The sequence below is a fragment of the Bufo bufo genome, chromosome 1 (genome assembly GCF_905171765.1).
Source record: "Bufo bufo chromosome 1, aBufBuf1.1, whole genome shotgun sequence".
Lineage (NCBI taxonomy): Eukaryota > Metazoa > Chordata > Amphibia > Anura > Bufonidae > Bufo > Bufo bufo.
The window spans coordinates 821,314,556-821,331,230 of NC_053389.1; the positions used below are offsets into that span (position 1 = coordinate 821,314,556).

At 43.7% G+C, this 16,675-nt stretch overlaps 1 protein-coding gene across 1 annotated transcript; it reads right to left on the reverse strand.

Moving 5' to 3' along the window:
• Window positions 1-1,513: 1,513 nt before the first annotated feature.
• On the reverse strand, window positions 1,514-4,218 carry LOC120989479 (olfactory receptor 11A1-like). Its single transcript, XM_040417609.1, has 3 exons — window positions 4,104-4,218; window positions 2,831-2,880; window positions 1,514-2,455 (listed from the first exon to the last, which is right to left on the reverse strand). Exons 1-3 carry the CDS (start codon window positions 4,216-4,218, stop codon window positions 1,514-1,516), a joined length of 1,107 nt encoding a protein of 368 aa, XP_040273543.1.
• Between the last annotated feature and the right edge of the window lie 12,457 nt (window positions 4,219-16,675).

A 16,675-nucleotide genomic window follows, 5' to 3' on the forward strand; every position in this document is an offset into this window, starting at 1 on the left:
GAGAAATATGAGTACTACATTGTGATATTTGCTGTGTGCTACTACAGTGATAATAGGGGTTCTTGATGGCAGTATTTGTTCACTGGTAAGGCCCCAGCATCATCATGGATTGGCTGATGACACCTGAGTACAAAAAGTGTCAGAAACCCTGTTCCACAGCACAGTGATCCAGATTTACTAATCCTAAAAATGTCATAAGTGTTGAGCAAATTGAAGCAATCAAAGTGGAATTCGACCCAAAGATTAGGAAAAATTTGATTCACAACAATACGAATTTCCTGGCGCTTCATAGTAACAAATCAATTTTTTCCTAAAATGCCAGTGTAATTTGTTACAAGGTGAAAGTAAGAAGCTCAAGAACAAGAGATCACCCATAATGCAGCCAGCAATCAAGATGGCACAACCCTATAAAAAAATCGAAATCTGCCTGGTCTCAGGCATTTTACAGGGAACTGAGTATGGGGAGAGATGTGACAAATGCTAGGGACAGTGTTTAACAAAGCTTTAGTTGTAGAATCTCAGATAGGGAGACTGCAGGGACAGTGTAGGGAGATCATAGAGAGAGTTTTTACACAATGTAGGGAGAGCATAAGGAGACTACATGGACAGTGCAAGCTGTGTAATCAGAAGCTGAAGGGATCCATAGGAGACAGCTCAGTTTGCATCAGTCCTTGCACATAGCTATCTAATTGAACAGTGTCCATTGTGTTTAATAGATAAGCAATACTATTACTAATGTTATTGGGGTGTCCACATTGATATTGAATAACTTATTTTACATATTCAGTTACTGTAAGAGGGTCTCCATAGTTAAAATAAATGGACAGGGGGCAACCCTGTCGAGTCCCATTTCCAATTGGGAGGGCGCCTGACAGGGTGCCATTTTCTCTAAGGCGTGCACTAGGTGCTCTGTATAGGGACATAATGGCTTGTATATATTGCTGAGGGAATCCAAATTTCTCCAAGGTTCTAACTAGGAAGCCCCAACTGATCCTATCAAATGCTTTCTCCACATCTTTGCTGAGGAGGGTTAAGGGAATGTTGCAGGAGATGGCATAAATCTATAACATCTATTACTCTTTGAGAATTGTGACAACCCTCCTTGCCATGTATGAAACCCGATTGTTCTGGGTAGACTATGGGGGGGGCATTAGGCCTTTAAGGCGTTTTGCCAGCAGCTTGGCCCAAATTTTCACATCCACATTCAAAAGTGAAATAGGGCAGTAGCTTCCACAACTCTCTGGGTCCTTGCCCTCTTTCGGTATGAAATGAATCTGAGCTATTAGTGATTGGTCTGGGAGAGGGGATCCTTCCAATAGTGCACCATTTACACGTAAGCATATGTGGCAGAAGACATGTGAGAAGTTTTTTGTTTTTGGCTGTTGTTTCGGTCAGTGATCTCTAGCTATCATTACAGGTAAGTACTGTTTACCTGTTGTTTGTTCATGATTACCCAATGTTGTGAGCAATCTGAGATGAGGATTTTTCGGTGCACCCTACCAAACACATACATTTATAGACACGTGACACATATGACATATTTATAAAATGTTTCCTCTACAGCTTTCTTAATGTCTTTATTTCTCAGACTGTATATAATGGGGTTAAACAATGGGATAAACACAGTATATAGCAGAGAGAGGATTTTACTGATGATTGATGTTTGGCCTCTTGTTGGAACAATATAAACTGTGATCAAAGTAAAGTAGAATATGGAGACCACAATGAGGTGGGAGCTACAGGTGGAGAAGGCTTTCTGTCTACCAGTACTGGATGGAATCCTTAAGATGACAGAAATAATTTTAGTATAAGACAGAACAATTATTATGGTCAGGATGATGAATGTTGGTATACTTAATAAGGAGAGTTCAAGTTGAACAAAGTAGGTATCAAAACAGGCAATTTCTTTCAATGAAACAAGGTCACAAAAGAAATGGTCAATGATATTTGGACCACAAAATGTTAACATCAGTATCATTAGAATGTCTACTATTCCAGTGGAAAAACCTAACAACCAGCAGCTTACAACCAATCTCATATGATATGTACTTGTCATGATAGCATTATAATGAAGAGGAATACAGATGGCTACATATCTGTCATAAGACATGACAGCGAGAAGACAACATTCAAATACTTCCGAGCTACAGAAGACATAAAACTGAATGATGCAGCCAGAAAAAGTGATGGTTCCCCCATTATTCAGTAGGATGTGGAGCAGGTTGGGGACAATATCTGTAGTTAATAAGATATCACTGATGGATAGTTGAGCAATGAAGAAGTACATTGGAGTGTGGAGGTTCTTGCTGGTGGACACCAGGGTGATAATCAGGAGATTCCCACATATTGTGGCACCATAAACAACAAGGAACAGAAGGAATAGAAAATGTATCAATACTTGGCTGCCTTGAAATCCTAAGAGGAAAAACTCTGTAACCACAGTCAAATTTTTCTCCTGCAAACAGAACAATCATGTAGATTACTTGTAGATTATATACTGTTTTGTCATGTAAACTCATTTGCATAAACATGGGCATATGGGAAACACGTGAAAATTAGCTGAATCTGTTCAGGTTATTGAATTAGATCAGGTTATTGAATATAAATTTCAGGACAATAAAAAAACTGAAAATTTGTATGCAGCCCTCCTAAGCAGTGGGAGAAGAGTTAGCTGGCCCCCAAGCCATCATACTCAGTTCAGGCAACTTTGAGGCTTACCAGCTCTCAGTCAGATTAGAGATGGGCTTGAATGTCCCATTGCAGACAAGACTTGCCATTGTAAGGTATGCTGACTACCTGTCTTATGGACAGATTGTTGGCTTGCACATACCTGGATTTTGGCATACGGCTTTTGTGTTTTTATAGGTAATGATATAGCATCTATAAAAAAAAATATTAATGTAGGTAAAATAATACTTACAATAAGTTTATTAATGATAGGTAAAATATTTATAATAAAAAGTTTATTAATGATAGATACATTTGTGAATATTTGCGCTCATCACTATTCCCAAACCATTTCAGTGGTGTTTCCATCAATTTCTGACCTTTTCCTGTGAACCAGATACCCCCCCCCCTCTTCAGAGCAGGGGGTGCCAGGTTTAATGCTCTAGTTCTCCCATTGACTTACAGTACATTGAGCACCCGAGCATCACAAAGTGTTCTACTCGAGCACCAGAACACCCGAGCATTTTGGTGCTCGATCAAAACCAATGACAAGTTCTCGAGTGTTTTATACCATTAGAAGCTTCAATGAAAAACGGCTGCCCATAAGCACTGGATTATTGTAGTCCTGACAATGTCACTCATATGGTGTAACATGAGAAGTGGGGACATCAACTAGAAAAATGATCCAATCAGGATCTTCTTATGGCACAAAATAACATTCAGCTGGACACAGGGAATTCGAAGGAATTCGAACAACAGAGGAGTGAAATTTATTTCAGGTTCACATGATCAAATCAGCTGTCAGATTTGATTTGCTCCAAATAAATTTGTTTTTTAATCAAAAGTACCCAATCCTACTCAAAAGTTAGTTATTTATGAGTCTCAAAGGTCTCCTATGGTTGTACCCAACCCTGCTCAAGCTCGTTATTCTCCATGACTACATTAGTAATGTGAAATTTGCAACAAAATATTTGGCAATGAGTACGGTAGCTGGTGGTAACAAACAAACAGCCTGCTTAATAACACACTGTGCTGTCAGATATTTTTTTTTTTACTTAAACAAGCGGCCCAAAAATGATCCCTTGCAGGCGGCAGCTGCCCTCTTCTCTTTCTTCGAATCTCTAACATGGCAGCCATGCTACAGATCAATTATAGCCATTTTAAGTTGCTTGTGCGGGGAATCCCAAAAATTTGGGATATTCGGAAAGCAAAAACTTTTGGGAAATTCCAAGCATATCTAATTTGTGTTGAATCAATTGTCTGAACTCTGGCAGCAACAGCAAACTTTTTTTTCAATTATTAGGCACGTCAAGTATGGCAGTTTCATTGACATATTTGCACAGTTCACAGCTTACGGTTACAGTGGGCACATGATTTAGTGGTTTCCAATACAGTGTTTAATATATACAACATATGTACAGTAAAGTTAGCCTTACCTATCTTGTAGCTCCTTCCTCCCCTTGGCCCATAATGCTCTCCCAGCCATGATCTCGCCTGCAGCTCAGTTCCACTGTGACTCAGCGCCTGCGGGAGTCTCTTCACTTCAGCCATCTCCTTTGTTTTAAGTAGCTCCCAGGTGTAGAAGTACAGGCCAAGGGTTGAATGGCCAACGTGGCCTGATAGCAGCTCACAACATGTATCTAGGTGACAGCTTTATACAGCATGATCATAGCCTCATCTTCAAGCACCTTATGGTCTCTGAATTCCATTTGTCGCACACTGAATCATTTTACCATTATGGGGACAGCAGATAATCTTCTCAGTCCTGGGGCACCAGTGACGGTCATTAACCCTTATCCAGGATATCTGTTCTCAGTTCAGCAGTCACGGTTCTCAATGCCCCCAGGGTTGCACCCCCCAGTCACTCTTGGCTACCCAGCTGCACATGCCGAGACCTCTTCTGCAGATGCGAACTAGCCTTAGAAATGTTCTTGTCTAACCCTTCACACTTTCAACTCCAAACAGATGTATACAAGTATCTAAAATTATAAGTGAGCTGTATAATGTGATGTGACATGTATAGAATATCTTATAAACACAGTGCAACCATATATTCATTGACATTCTAATGACACAGCTGTTAAACTTTTAGGGTCCATTGACCATCTCTTCTGATCTGCTTATTGTCACTGCCTCTCCTCACTTTTAGGATGAATTCAGACACATCAGATTTTTTACAGAATAGAGATTACTGAATATATTCTAGAATCTGGAAATTTGATTCACGTGTGTTCTAACACATCAGAATTTTGAGAGATTTGATTTGGGAGAATCTAAAAGAGAGATAGGGGACAGGGAGAATCAATTTTATAAAATTCGCTCTCTGTTGTAGAAATTTCCAGGACTGTTCCATTAATCTCTAATCCATGCACCTGATTTCCAAATTACTCCATTCCGAGTTATGTCACTGATTGTATGTAATTCATTGCCGAATCTCAATTCACCCTTATTGGCACAAGATAAGTCCTACATCATAACTTAAATGCATATTTTTTTTTTTTTTTACTAAAGCTTTACCCCCAAATTTTAATCCCCAATTCCATGCTGGAAGTTTGAGTGAGTCATGAATTTTATGTGCATTTTGGGTGGCTTTGGGGGCTTCTTTTTCTTATAAGAAGTTTAGAGCGAGGGGCCAAGAAAAAGCCATAACTACAGCACATTATGATTTAAAAAAACAAATGACCCAAAAGTCAACCACTTTAGAATCTGTGTGTGTATTTGTGGAAAAAAAAATTAGGGCTCCCTAACACACTATTTTTTAACAATTTTTAAATATTTAAAAAAAATCATGACTTTCAAGCATTTTGTATACTATTTTTAGTGTTTATTAGCTTTTTTTTATGTTGTAAAATGTCTAACCTTTTTTTTTGCTGGAAAAATTGTATAGCAGGCCTTTAAAAGATGCCAGAAAGTAAAGTATACTTTATGCATAATGTGTTTCATAAATAGCCTAAAAAATACAAAATACAGTACTGTGTATGAAAAGTAGATTTTTCAATAATTTACTTTAGACCTTTAGACTATAAAATAGCATCTTGAAATAGTGGTTCTGATCCAAAAAGCTGTTAAAATGCTAACAAGAATGTTGTGAAAAATACTACAAAAACTCAGCCTAATCGGTTGTGTCAGATCTTCTGACATTTTCAACATTTCTCATTTGCAACTTCTTTGATATGCAGTTAAATCCATCCAGATAGATACTGGGGCACAGTCAGTGAGGTGCTAACTAAGGGTCAGGTTTCCTGATGCAGGTTTGGAAGCCAAAATCAGGAGTCGATCAAAAAAGGAGAAAATATGTAAAGGCTTCAAAAACTGCATGCAGAAACTGACAGTGGTCGTACCCTAAAAAAAAAAAAAATGTTCATGTCCTTGAAACATCTAAGTTCATTAATTTCCAAGTACAATATTAAAGGGAACCAGTCACGTTGAACATGGTGTCTGAGCTGCACAAAACATGTTATAGAGCAGGAAGAGCTGAGCAGATTGATATAGAGTTTTATTGAAAAAGATTCTTCAAAAATTGTATTTCCTTGATTTAAAATCCTGCTTGTTCGAGGTTTTGAAGTCAAGCAGAAGATCCTATCAGTGACTGACAGCCTCCCCTCTATGACCGTGTATACAGAGATTGCTGTCAATCACAGATAGGACCATCTACTGGACTTCAAAGTCCAGAATGAACAGGAATTAAAAAATATATATTATACAGGATTTTTTCTCACAAAATCTTCTCAGCTCCTCCAGCTCTATAACATGTTACTGGTAGATTATGCTACATTTTCTTGTTGACAGGTTCCCTTTAACCCCCCTCCTCCATGACTGTACTTGCAACATGCATTTTCATGGCCCTGAATTTGCAAATTATTTTCTTAACATAAATCCTATCTCTCCAACTAGTAGAATTACCATGGATGAGGACATCTGGTGTGTTCTGTCTGAGGATGTGCAGACAATGGACTGACTGCTTGTACCTGTACTTATACATAGCAAGAACAGAAGCAGCCATGGGGACAATACCATGTGGAGATTTATCTTTGCCTTATGGGTCTTCGGTGATCAAGTCTAAAAAGGGAATAATTAACAATCAGCAGCTTATTCCCAAAGATCACACAAGTCAATTATTTCAGAAAAAAATATCCTCTACAATTTTGCATTTGAGTCTTATACAAGTCATTGCCCAAGGTTAGAAAAACATTGCAGACTCCATCCACAAACAGCCCCACACCTTGTCCACATGATGTCTGTGGTATTGCATCACAGACTGGCTTTTCTCAATGGAGCTGAGCTACAATGTCAGACACAACCCACGGATAGGTGAGTACTAGTGATGATTGAGCACCAAAGTGCTCGGGTGCTCTGGCCGAACACATCAGAAAGCTTGGGTGCTCTACCAAGCACCCAAGCATAATAGAAGTCAATGGGAGAACCCGAGCATTAAACCAGGCACCCTCTGCTCTGAAGAGGGGAGGGTGCTTGGTTCATAGGAAAAGGTCAGAAATTGATGGAAACACCACCGAAATGGTTCGGGAACAGCATGGGGAGGATGTCTGGATGCTTAGACTCCCAGGTCGCTGCTGGGAACGATGTTGTCCAAGTAGTACGCCACTTTTACAGACTGACAATGATACGCACAAAACTGAAGAAAAAAAATCTATTTTAGAGGAAAAATTGATAAGAAACATTTTTTCCTTTATATTTACTTGTATATAAAGTGCAAGTGCTGCCAAAAATTACAAGCAAGAGGCACTCTGAAACAGTCTGTATATGACATAAAGGAGGGCCTCATTCACATTGTGGTACAATAGTACAGGTAGTGGGACTCCTACACTCATAAAGCCTATGCGCTAAGTAAAAGGGCTGCCAAAAATTACAAGTAACCGGCACTCCAAAACACCCTTTATTACACATAAAGGAATGCATCATACACACCCTTGAAACATTATGATTGATGGCCTGCTGGTGACCATCAAAAACATTTGGAGCAAGGGCCTGCTAATCTTACCATCTAAAACATTAGGGGTGAGGGCCTGCTGCCGCATTGGTGACTCTAGATAACCTGGGGCCGATCGCACGTCCCCGTGACGGTGACGATCCATTCGGATGTCTGCCCTATCAACTTTCAATGTTCTTTTCTGTGCCTACCATGGTGATCACGGGTAACGGGCAATCAGGGTTTTATGCCAGAGAGGGAGCCTGAGAAAGGGCTACCACATCCAAGGGAGGTAAATGGCTGAAATCCGATTGGCTGTTGTTGCCTTGCCCCTTTTTTTTTCCTAATTGTGAACCACCCAGAAAGGGTGGGACAAGTTATTAAAGCACAAGCATCCAAGGAAGGCAGCAGGCGCGCGGCAATTACCCACTCCCGACTTGGGGAGGTAGTGATGATAAATAGCAATACAGCACTCTTAAGCGGCCCTGTTATTAGAATGAGTACATTTTCCATTAAGGAGGATCTATTGGAGTCTAGTGCCACCAACCAACTTGCTCCCGGCCTCCAACATTCACCCAATGTGCCATCATGGAGAGGATTGTGTTGACCAGACTCTTGGCTACTGAGACTGGACTTGTAGGTGAGGGCCTGCTGCCGCTTTGTTTGCTCTAGATAACTTCTAGGCGGTCGCACGTCCCCGTGATGGCGACTATCCATTTGGATGTCTGCCCTATCAACTTTGGAGCAATTTTTCAACAAGGGCTTTCTAATATAGCACCGTTTTGCTTGTCCTCTCCACCAGAGGAATGAGAGATGAGAAGTTCTCTTTGTAGCGGGGATCGAGAAGGGTAAACAACCAGTAATCCGTGTTTTCTAATATGCGTATAAAGCATGGGTCGTGGGAAAGGCAGCCTAACATGAAGTCAGCCATGTGTGCCAGAGTACCAACAGGCAAGACTTCGCTGTCATCATCAGAAGGTAAGCTGACCCTGTAAAAGATTGTAGGTGAGGGCCTGCAGGTGAGCTGACCCTGTAAAACATTATATGCGAGGGCCTTCAGGTGAGCTGACCCTGTAAAACATTATATGCGAGGGCCTGCAGTTGAGCTGACCCTGTAAGACATTATATGCAAGGGCCTGCAGTTGAGCTTACCCTTGAAAACATTATATGCGACGGCCTGCAGTTGAACTGACCCGGTAAAAAATTATATGCGAGGGCATATATGTAAGGGCATTGTCACGAGGGTATCAAGAGCCACGTCTGACTCTGTTATACCCGGTCAGGAGGTCGCAGCAGGTGGCTGCGCGCTCTATATCTAAAGATCACGTTGTTTCTTAGTGATTGTTTTCTGTGTTTGCCTTGCTATCCTTTTTGTCTCAATCAGGGATCCGTAGCTTCTCCTCCTCAGCTGTTTCTTATCTGCCACTCCCAACCTCCTTATATTCTCCCCTCACTCTTCTCTAGTTGCCAGTTATAGAGCTTCCTGCCTGGACTTCTATACTGACCCACTGGAGTTGTGAATCCTGGTTGTCATTCCAGAGTGCTACCCTCCGGATCCCTGTTGGACTTCTTGTTGTCTCCTGTTGTCGCCCACCTGGGATTATATGTTGAGTCTGTATTGTCTGTCCTTCCCTTGGTGTTTTCCTTTAGAGCTAGTGGTGCGGACTAGTGTTCCCACCGCCCTGTTCACTATCTAGGGCTCAGCTCAGGGAAAGCCAGGGTTTTAGGCACGTGATCGGCGTACGGGTGAGGAACCCGTCTAGGGACGTCAGGGCAGCCAGGTGCCAGCCGCTAGGTGAGTCAGGGGTCACCACCTTCCCTCTCACTTGGGCAGGGCCTTCCTTGTTCCCTCCCTCTGTGTCACGTATGTGATAGTCACGCCGACCGTGATAGGCATTATATGTGACAAATAAGCATGTTTATATGATGGAAGAGGAGGATGAGAAAAGGAAGATTTAACCATATACCCTTTTTGTGGTGGAAGGGGTGCATGGGAATACAGTGTATTGAGTACATTAAACAACACATTTAAAGTGCCTTTGTTCATCCGCTTTCCTCTGGTGGAGTCGAGAAGTCTGGGTCAATCCAAGCCTTGTTCATTTTTATAAGAGTCAACCTGTCAGCATTTTCAGTTATAATGCCACCAGCAGCACTAGATACCCGCTCAGACAAAACGCTGGTGGCAGGGCAGGCCAGCACCTCCAAGGTGTAGAGTGATAGTTCGTGCCACGTGTCCAGCTTGGACACCTAGTAGTTGTAAGGCACTGAGGCATTACTGAGAACGCTGACACGGTCTGCTACGTACTCCTTCAACATCTTCCAAAACTTTTCCCTCCTTGTGACACTAGGCCGCACATCAGAGTGAGGGTGCTGGCAAGGTGTCATGAAACTGTCCCAGGCCTTGAAGAGTGTTGTCCTGCCTCTGTTGGAACTGCTGTGTGTTCCCCTTGTCTTCCCTTCTCCGTTGCCTAAGGAAGTACGGACTCTGCCGCCAGAGTTGTCAGATGGAAATTTTTGGAGCAATTTTTCAACAAGGACCTTGTGGTATTGCACCATTTTACTCATCCTCTCCACCTGAGGAATGAGAGATGAGAAGTTCTCTTTATAGCGGGGGTCGAGAAGGGTGAACACCCAGTAATCCGTGTTGTCTAAAATGCGTATAACGCGCAAGTCGCTGTAAAAGGCAGCCTAACATGAAGTCATCCATGTGTGCCAGAGTACCAACAGGCAAGACTTCGTTGTCATCATCAGGAGGATCACTCTCAATCTCCTCATCCTCTTCCTACTATTCTGCCCACCCACGATGAACAGATGGAATTAAGCTTCCATGAGTACTACCCTCTGTAGCAGAGGCAACCGTCTGCTGCTCCTCATTCTCCTCTTCATAGTCAAATTCACGATGAGAAGACGGACGGAGGGTGGTCTGGCTATCACCCTGTGTAATGTCTTATTCCCAAATTTCCACCTCTTCCACATGCAAAGCGTCGTCCTTAATTGTGAGCAGCGAGCGTTTGAGTAGACACAGAGGTGGGATGGTTACGCTGATAATAGCGTTATTGCCGCTTACCATCTGTGTTGATTCCTCAAAGTTTCTTAAAACCTCACAGAGGTTAGACATCCATGCCCACTCCTCGCCTGTGAATAGCGGAAGCTGACAGGAAAGGTGACGACCATGTTAAAGCTGGTATTCCACTACTGCCCTCCGCTGCTCACAAAGCCCGGCCAACATATGGAACGTCGAGTTCCAGCGCGTGCTCACGTTGCAGAACAGCCCGTTTGCTGGCAGTTTCAAGTGCTGCTGCAGCGTTGACAGACCGGCTGAAGCTGTCGGTGACATGCTAAAATGTGCACACACATGGCGCACCTTCATCAGTACCTCAGGCAAATTGGGGTAGGTTTTGAGAAACTGCTGAACCACTAAGTTTAAGACTTGGGCTAGGCATTGGATGTGTGTGAGCTTGCCGAGCTCCAAAGCCGCCACCAAGTTACGGCCATTATCCCACACAACCATGCCTGGTTATAGGTTGAGTGGCGAGAGCCACAGCTCAGTCTGGTCTCTTATCCCCTGCAACAGCTCTGCGGCGGTGTGCTGTTTGTTCCCTAAGAATATCCGCTTCAGCGCGGCCTGTTGCCGCTTCCCCACTGCAGTGCTACACTGCTTCCAGCTACCGGCTGATGGTCGACTGGTGCTGCACGCGGATAATTCGGAGGTGGAAGTGGAGGAGGAGGCGGAGGAGAAGTGGGGTTTGGAGGCACTAATGTAGGTGCTGGCGGAAACCCTGATGGAATTAGAGCCCGCAATCCTCGGCGTCGGTAGCACCTGTGCCATCCCAGGGTAAAACTCGCTCCCGGCCTCCACAATGTTCACCCAGTGTGCCGTCAGGGAAATGTAGCGTTTCTGGCCAAATGCACTTGTCCATGTGTCCATGGTTAAGTGGACCTTCCCAGTAACTGCTTTGGTCAGGGCACGTGTGACGTTTCAGGACACATGTCGGTGTAAGGTGGGCCCGACACATCTTGAAAAATAGTGGCGGCTGGGGACAGAGTACCGCGGAACGGCCACCGACATCAGGATGCGGAAGGCCTCAGTGTCCACAAGCCTAAATGGTAACATTTCCAGGGCCAGAATTTTTTGAAAGGTGCGCATTTAGGGCTATGGCCTGTGGGTTGGTGGCTGGGTATTTGCACTTGCGTTCAAATGCCTGGGTTAATGACATTTAAACACTGCGCTGGGACAGGGACGTGGATGTGGTCGCTGATGGTGCTTGTAAAGGTCCAGGTGCAGGGCAGGAGGCATCCTCGCCTGCGCCTTCAACAGGCGATTGAACAGCACGTACCATAGGGGAAGAGGAGGCAGTGGTGTGACTCTCAGACACGTATTGTAGACCCAGGCGTTCGTCCCACTTATTACGGTGCTCGGATGCCACGTGGCGGATCATGTTGATGGTGGTGAGGTTTCTAGTGCTCATGCTCCGGCGTATTTTGGTGTGGCACAGGTTGAAAACTACTATTCTTTTGTCGTCCCCACTTTCCTCAAAAAAGCGCCATACTGCGGAACACCTACCCCTTGGCAAGGGAGATTTACACAAGGGGGTGCTCCGTGGAACAGTTGTGGGCCTGTTTGGTGTGGCCCGCCTTCTCCCTTTCGCTATCTCACTGCCTCTCCCAGCATGTTGCGGTGCTGCAGATCCTTCCCCCTCTGTACTGCTGTCCTCACTCAGCTTTCCATCTTCCCAGGTTTGGTTAGTGACCTCATTTTCCACCACCTCCTCTTACACTTCCTCACTCAGATCATGCTCTTGATTTGTTGACCTAAGCACAACCTCAGTAATTGACAACAGTGTCTCATCCTCTTCATCAACCTCTTAAGACAATAATTGCGGTTGACTCATTGGCAACTGTGTTCCTGCAGTAATGACCCTTTAAAATTTAACTTTTAATTACTTCTAGTAAAAAAAATATCACCTTCGTGATTCACCAGTTAAAAAATGTGAAACTAATACTATATAATGATAAAAGCTATTCAAACGGGATAGCCGACCGAAAATATGGCTAAGGAGGTTAGGTGTACATACGGCAGTACTAAGGGGAGTGTTGAAATAACTAAACTGTCCCTACACTCACCCTGAATAAGACCTCAGTCATTTTACATATACCCATGCTGGGTGAGATAAATATCTCGGTCAAATGCCAACTTTGTATAAAAAAATGGAAAAAGTTGTCTTTTACAGAGATTTTCCTCTCACCCAGCATTGGGCAGACTAGATGGGCCATTGGGCAGACTAGATGGGCCAATTGGGCTCTGAATGGAGCCTTACAGGGGGGTGATCAATGACAGGAGGGTGATCACCCCATATAGAATCTCTAATCACCCCCTGTCATTGATCACCACCCTGTCATTGATCACCCCCCTGTAAGTCTCCATTCAGACGTCCGTATGTGTTTTACGGATCCACGGATCCATGGATTGGATCCGTAAAACACATACGGATGTCTGAATTGAGCCTTACAGGGGGGTGATCAATGACAGGGGGGTGATCACCCCATATATACTCCCTGATCATCCCCTGTCATTGATCACCACCCTGTCATTGATCACCCCTCTGTAAGGCTCCATTCAGACATTTTTTTGGCACAAGTTAGTGGAAATTGATTTTTTTCTTGTTTTTTTGTTTTTTCTTACAAAGTCTCATATTCCACTAACTTGTGACAAAAAATTAAAATCTCACATGAACTCCCCATACCCCTCACGGAATCCAAATGCGTAAAAAATTTTAGACATTTATATTCCAGACTTCTTCTCACGCTTTAGGGCCCCTAAAATGCCAGGGCAGTATACAGTTGCAAGAAAAAGTATGTGAACCCCTTGCAATGATATGGATTTTTGCGCAAATTGGTCATAAAATCTGATCTGATCTTCATCTAAGTCACAACAATAGACAATCACAGTCTGCTTAAACTAATAACACACAAAGAATTAAATGTTACCATGTTTTTATTGAACACACCATGTAAACATTCACAGTGCAGGTGGAAAAAGTATGTGAACCCTTGGATTTAATAACTGGTTGAACCTCCTTTGGCAGCAATAACTTCAACCAAACGTTTCCTGTAGTTGCAGATCAGATGTGCACAACGGTCAGGAGTAATTCTTGACCATTCCTCTTTACAGAACTGTTTCAGTTCAGCAATATTCTTGGGATGTCTGGTGTGAATAGCTTTCTTGAGGTCATGCCACAGCATCTCAATCGGGTTGAGGTCAGTACTCTAAGTGGGCCACTCCAGAAGGCGTATTTTCTTCTGTTTAAGCCATTCTGTTGATTTACTTCTATGCTTTGGGTCGTTGTCCTATTGCAACGCTCATCTTCTGTTGAGCTTCAGCTGGTGGACAGATGGCCTTAATTTCTCCTGCAAAATGTCTTGATAAACTTGGGAATTTATTTTTCCTTCGATGATAGCAATTCGTCCAGGGCCTGACGCAGCAAAGCATCCCCAAAACATGATGCCCCCACCACCATACTTCACAGTTGGGAGGAGGTTTTGATGTTGGTGTGCTGTGCCTCTTTTTCTCAACACATAGTGTTGTGTGTTTCTTCCAAAGAACTCAACTTTGGTTTCATCTGTCCACAGAATATTTTGCCAGCACTGCTGTGGAACATCCAGGTGCTCTTGTGCAAACTGTAAACGTGCAGCAATGTTTTTTTTGGAAAGCAGTGGCTTCCTTTATGGTATCCTCCCATGAAATCCATTCTTGTTTAGTGTTTTACGTATCGTAGATTCGCTAACAGGGATGTTAGCATATGCCAGAGACTTTTGTAAGTCTTTAGCTGACACTTTAGGATTCTTCTTCACTCATTGAGCAGTCTGCGCTGTGCTCTTGCAATCATCTTTACAGGACGGCCACTCCTAGGGAGAGTAGCAGCAGTGCTGAACTTTATCCATTTATAGACAACTTGTCTTACCGTGGACTGATGAACAGCAAGGCTTTTGCAGATACTTTTAAAACCCTTTCCAACTTTATGCAAATCAACAATTCTTTATCATAGGTCTTCTGAGAGCTCTTATGTGCAAGGCATCCTTCACATCAGGCAATGCTTCTTGTGAAAAGCAAACCCAGAACTGGTGTGTGTTTTTTATAGGGCAGGGCAGCTGTAACAAACACCTCCAATCTCCTCTCATTGATTGGACTCGAGTTGGCTGACACCTCACTCCAATTTGCTCTTGGAGATGTCATTAGTGTAGGGATTCACATACTTTTTCCACCAGCACTGTGAATGTTTACATGGTGTGTTCAATAAAAACATGGTAACATTTAATTCTTTGTGTGTTATTAGTTTAAGCAGACTGTGATTGTCTATTGTTGTGACATAGATGAAGATCAGATCATATTTTATGACCAATTTGTGCAGAAATCCATATCATTCCAATGTAAGGCTCAATTCAGACGTCCGTATGTGTTTTACGGATCCAATCCATGGATCCGTGGATCCGTAAAACACATACGGACGTCTGAATGGAGACTTACAAGGGGGTGATCAATGACAGGGTGGTGATCAATGACAGGGGGTGATTAGGGATTCTATATGGGGTGATCACCCTCCTGTCATTGATCACCCCCCTGTAAGGCTCCATTCAGAGGTCCGTATGTGTTTTGCGGATCCGATCCATGGATCCGTGGATCCGCAAAACACATACGGACCTCTGAATGGAGCCAGCCTTACAAGGGGGTGATCAATGACAGGGGGGTGATCAGGGAGTCTATATGGGGTGATCACCCCCTGTAAGGCTCCATTCAGACGTCCGTATGTGTTTTGCGGATCCGATCCATGGATTTGTGGATCCGTAAAACACATACGGACCTCTGAATGGAGACTTACAAGGGAGTGATCAATAACAGGGTGGTGATCAATGACAGGGGGGTGATCAGGGAGTCTATATGGGGTGATCACCCCCCTGTCATTGATCACCCCCCTGTAAGGCTCCATTCAGACGTCCGTATGTGTTTTGCGGATCCGATCCATGGATCCATGGATCCGTTGATCCGTAAAACACATACGGACGTCTGAATGGAGCCTTACAGGGGGGTGTTCAATGACAGGGTGGTGATCAATGACAGGGGGGTGATCAGGGAGTCTATATGGGGTGATCACCCCCCTGTCATTGATCACTCCCCTGTAAGGCTCCATTCAGACATCCGTATGTGTTTTGCGGATCCGATCCATGGATCTGTGGATCCGCAAAACATATACGGACCTCTGAATGGAGCCAGCCTTACAAGGGGGTTATCAATGACAGGGGGGTGATCAGGGAGTCTATATGGGGTGATCACCCCCCTGTAAGGCTCCATTCAGACGTCCGTATGTGTTTTGCGGATCCGATCCATGGATCCATGGATCCGTGGATCCGTAAAACACATACGGACGTCTGAATGGAGCCTTACAGGGGGGTGATCAAGGAGTCTATATGGGGTACACACAGCAGAGAGTGAGGAGGTGCAGATAGAGAGGATAAGGAGGGTGCAGAGGCGGAAGGCTGAGTGAGACACTCAACCAAGTCTGGTGCATCATTTGACGTAATCGCACGCACCTTCTGTAACTTCCCACTTAGACTCCGGCCTTGTGCACCTACCCAACCCCTGCCACCCCTGCGGAATGGCCTGCCTCTTCCTCTACCTGTCATTTTCAAAATGACCCTGTGACAAAGTGCCTAGAGAAGAGCAGTATTTGTGGAAGAAGGTATATCACACCCCTGCTTCAACTTTTTTTTTGGGGGGGCAACTGATATATCACACCAGTAGAAATTACTTGTTCCAATGTCGTTTCTCACCATCTGAAGCTGAGGTAGCGCAGCAAAACCGCAAACCAATGCTGCACTACCCAAATGCACTATATAGAAAATATATAATTGGTATATAACACCCCTGCTTCATTCAGTTTTTTTGGGGAGCAACTAGTATATCACACCAGGAGAAATTATTTGTTCCAATAGCGTTTGTCACTCTGTGTAGCTGCGGTATCGCAGCAGAACCGCACACAACTGCTGCACAATACAATTGCACTATTATATACTTTCTATGTTAGA

Bases quoted from the DNA above. Each gene is read 5' to 3' on its own strand.
- LOC120989479 (XM_040417609.1), bottom strand. From the start codon at position 4,218: ATGGCTGAAGTGAAGAGACTCCCGCAGGCGCTGAGTCACAGTGGAACT. The intron at 2,881-4,103 runs GTAAGGCTAACT...TTTTTTTTATAG, and splicing joins AGGAAGGAGCTACAAGATAG to ATGCTATATCATTACCTATA. The intron at 2,456-2,830 runs GTATGTGCAAGC...TTCTGTTTGCAG, and splicing joins AGCCGTATGCCAAAATCCAG to GAGAAAAATTTGACTGTGGT.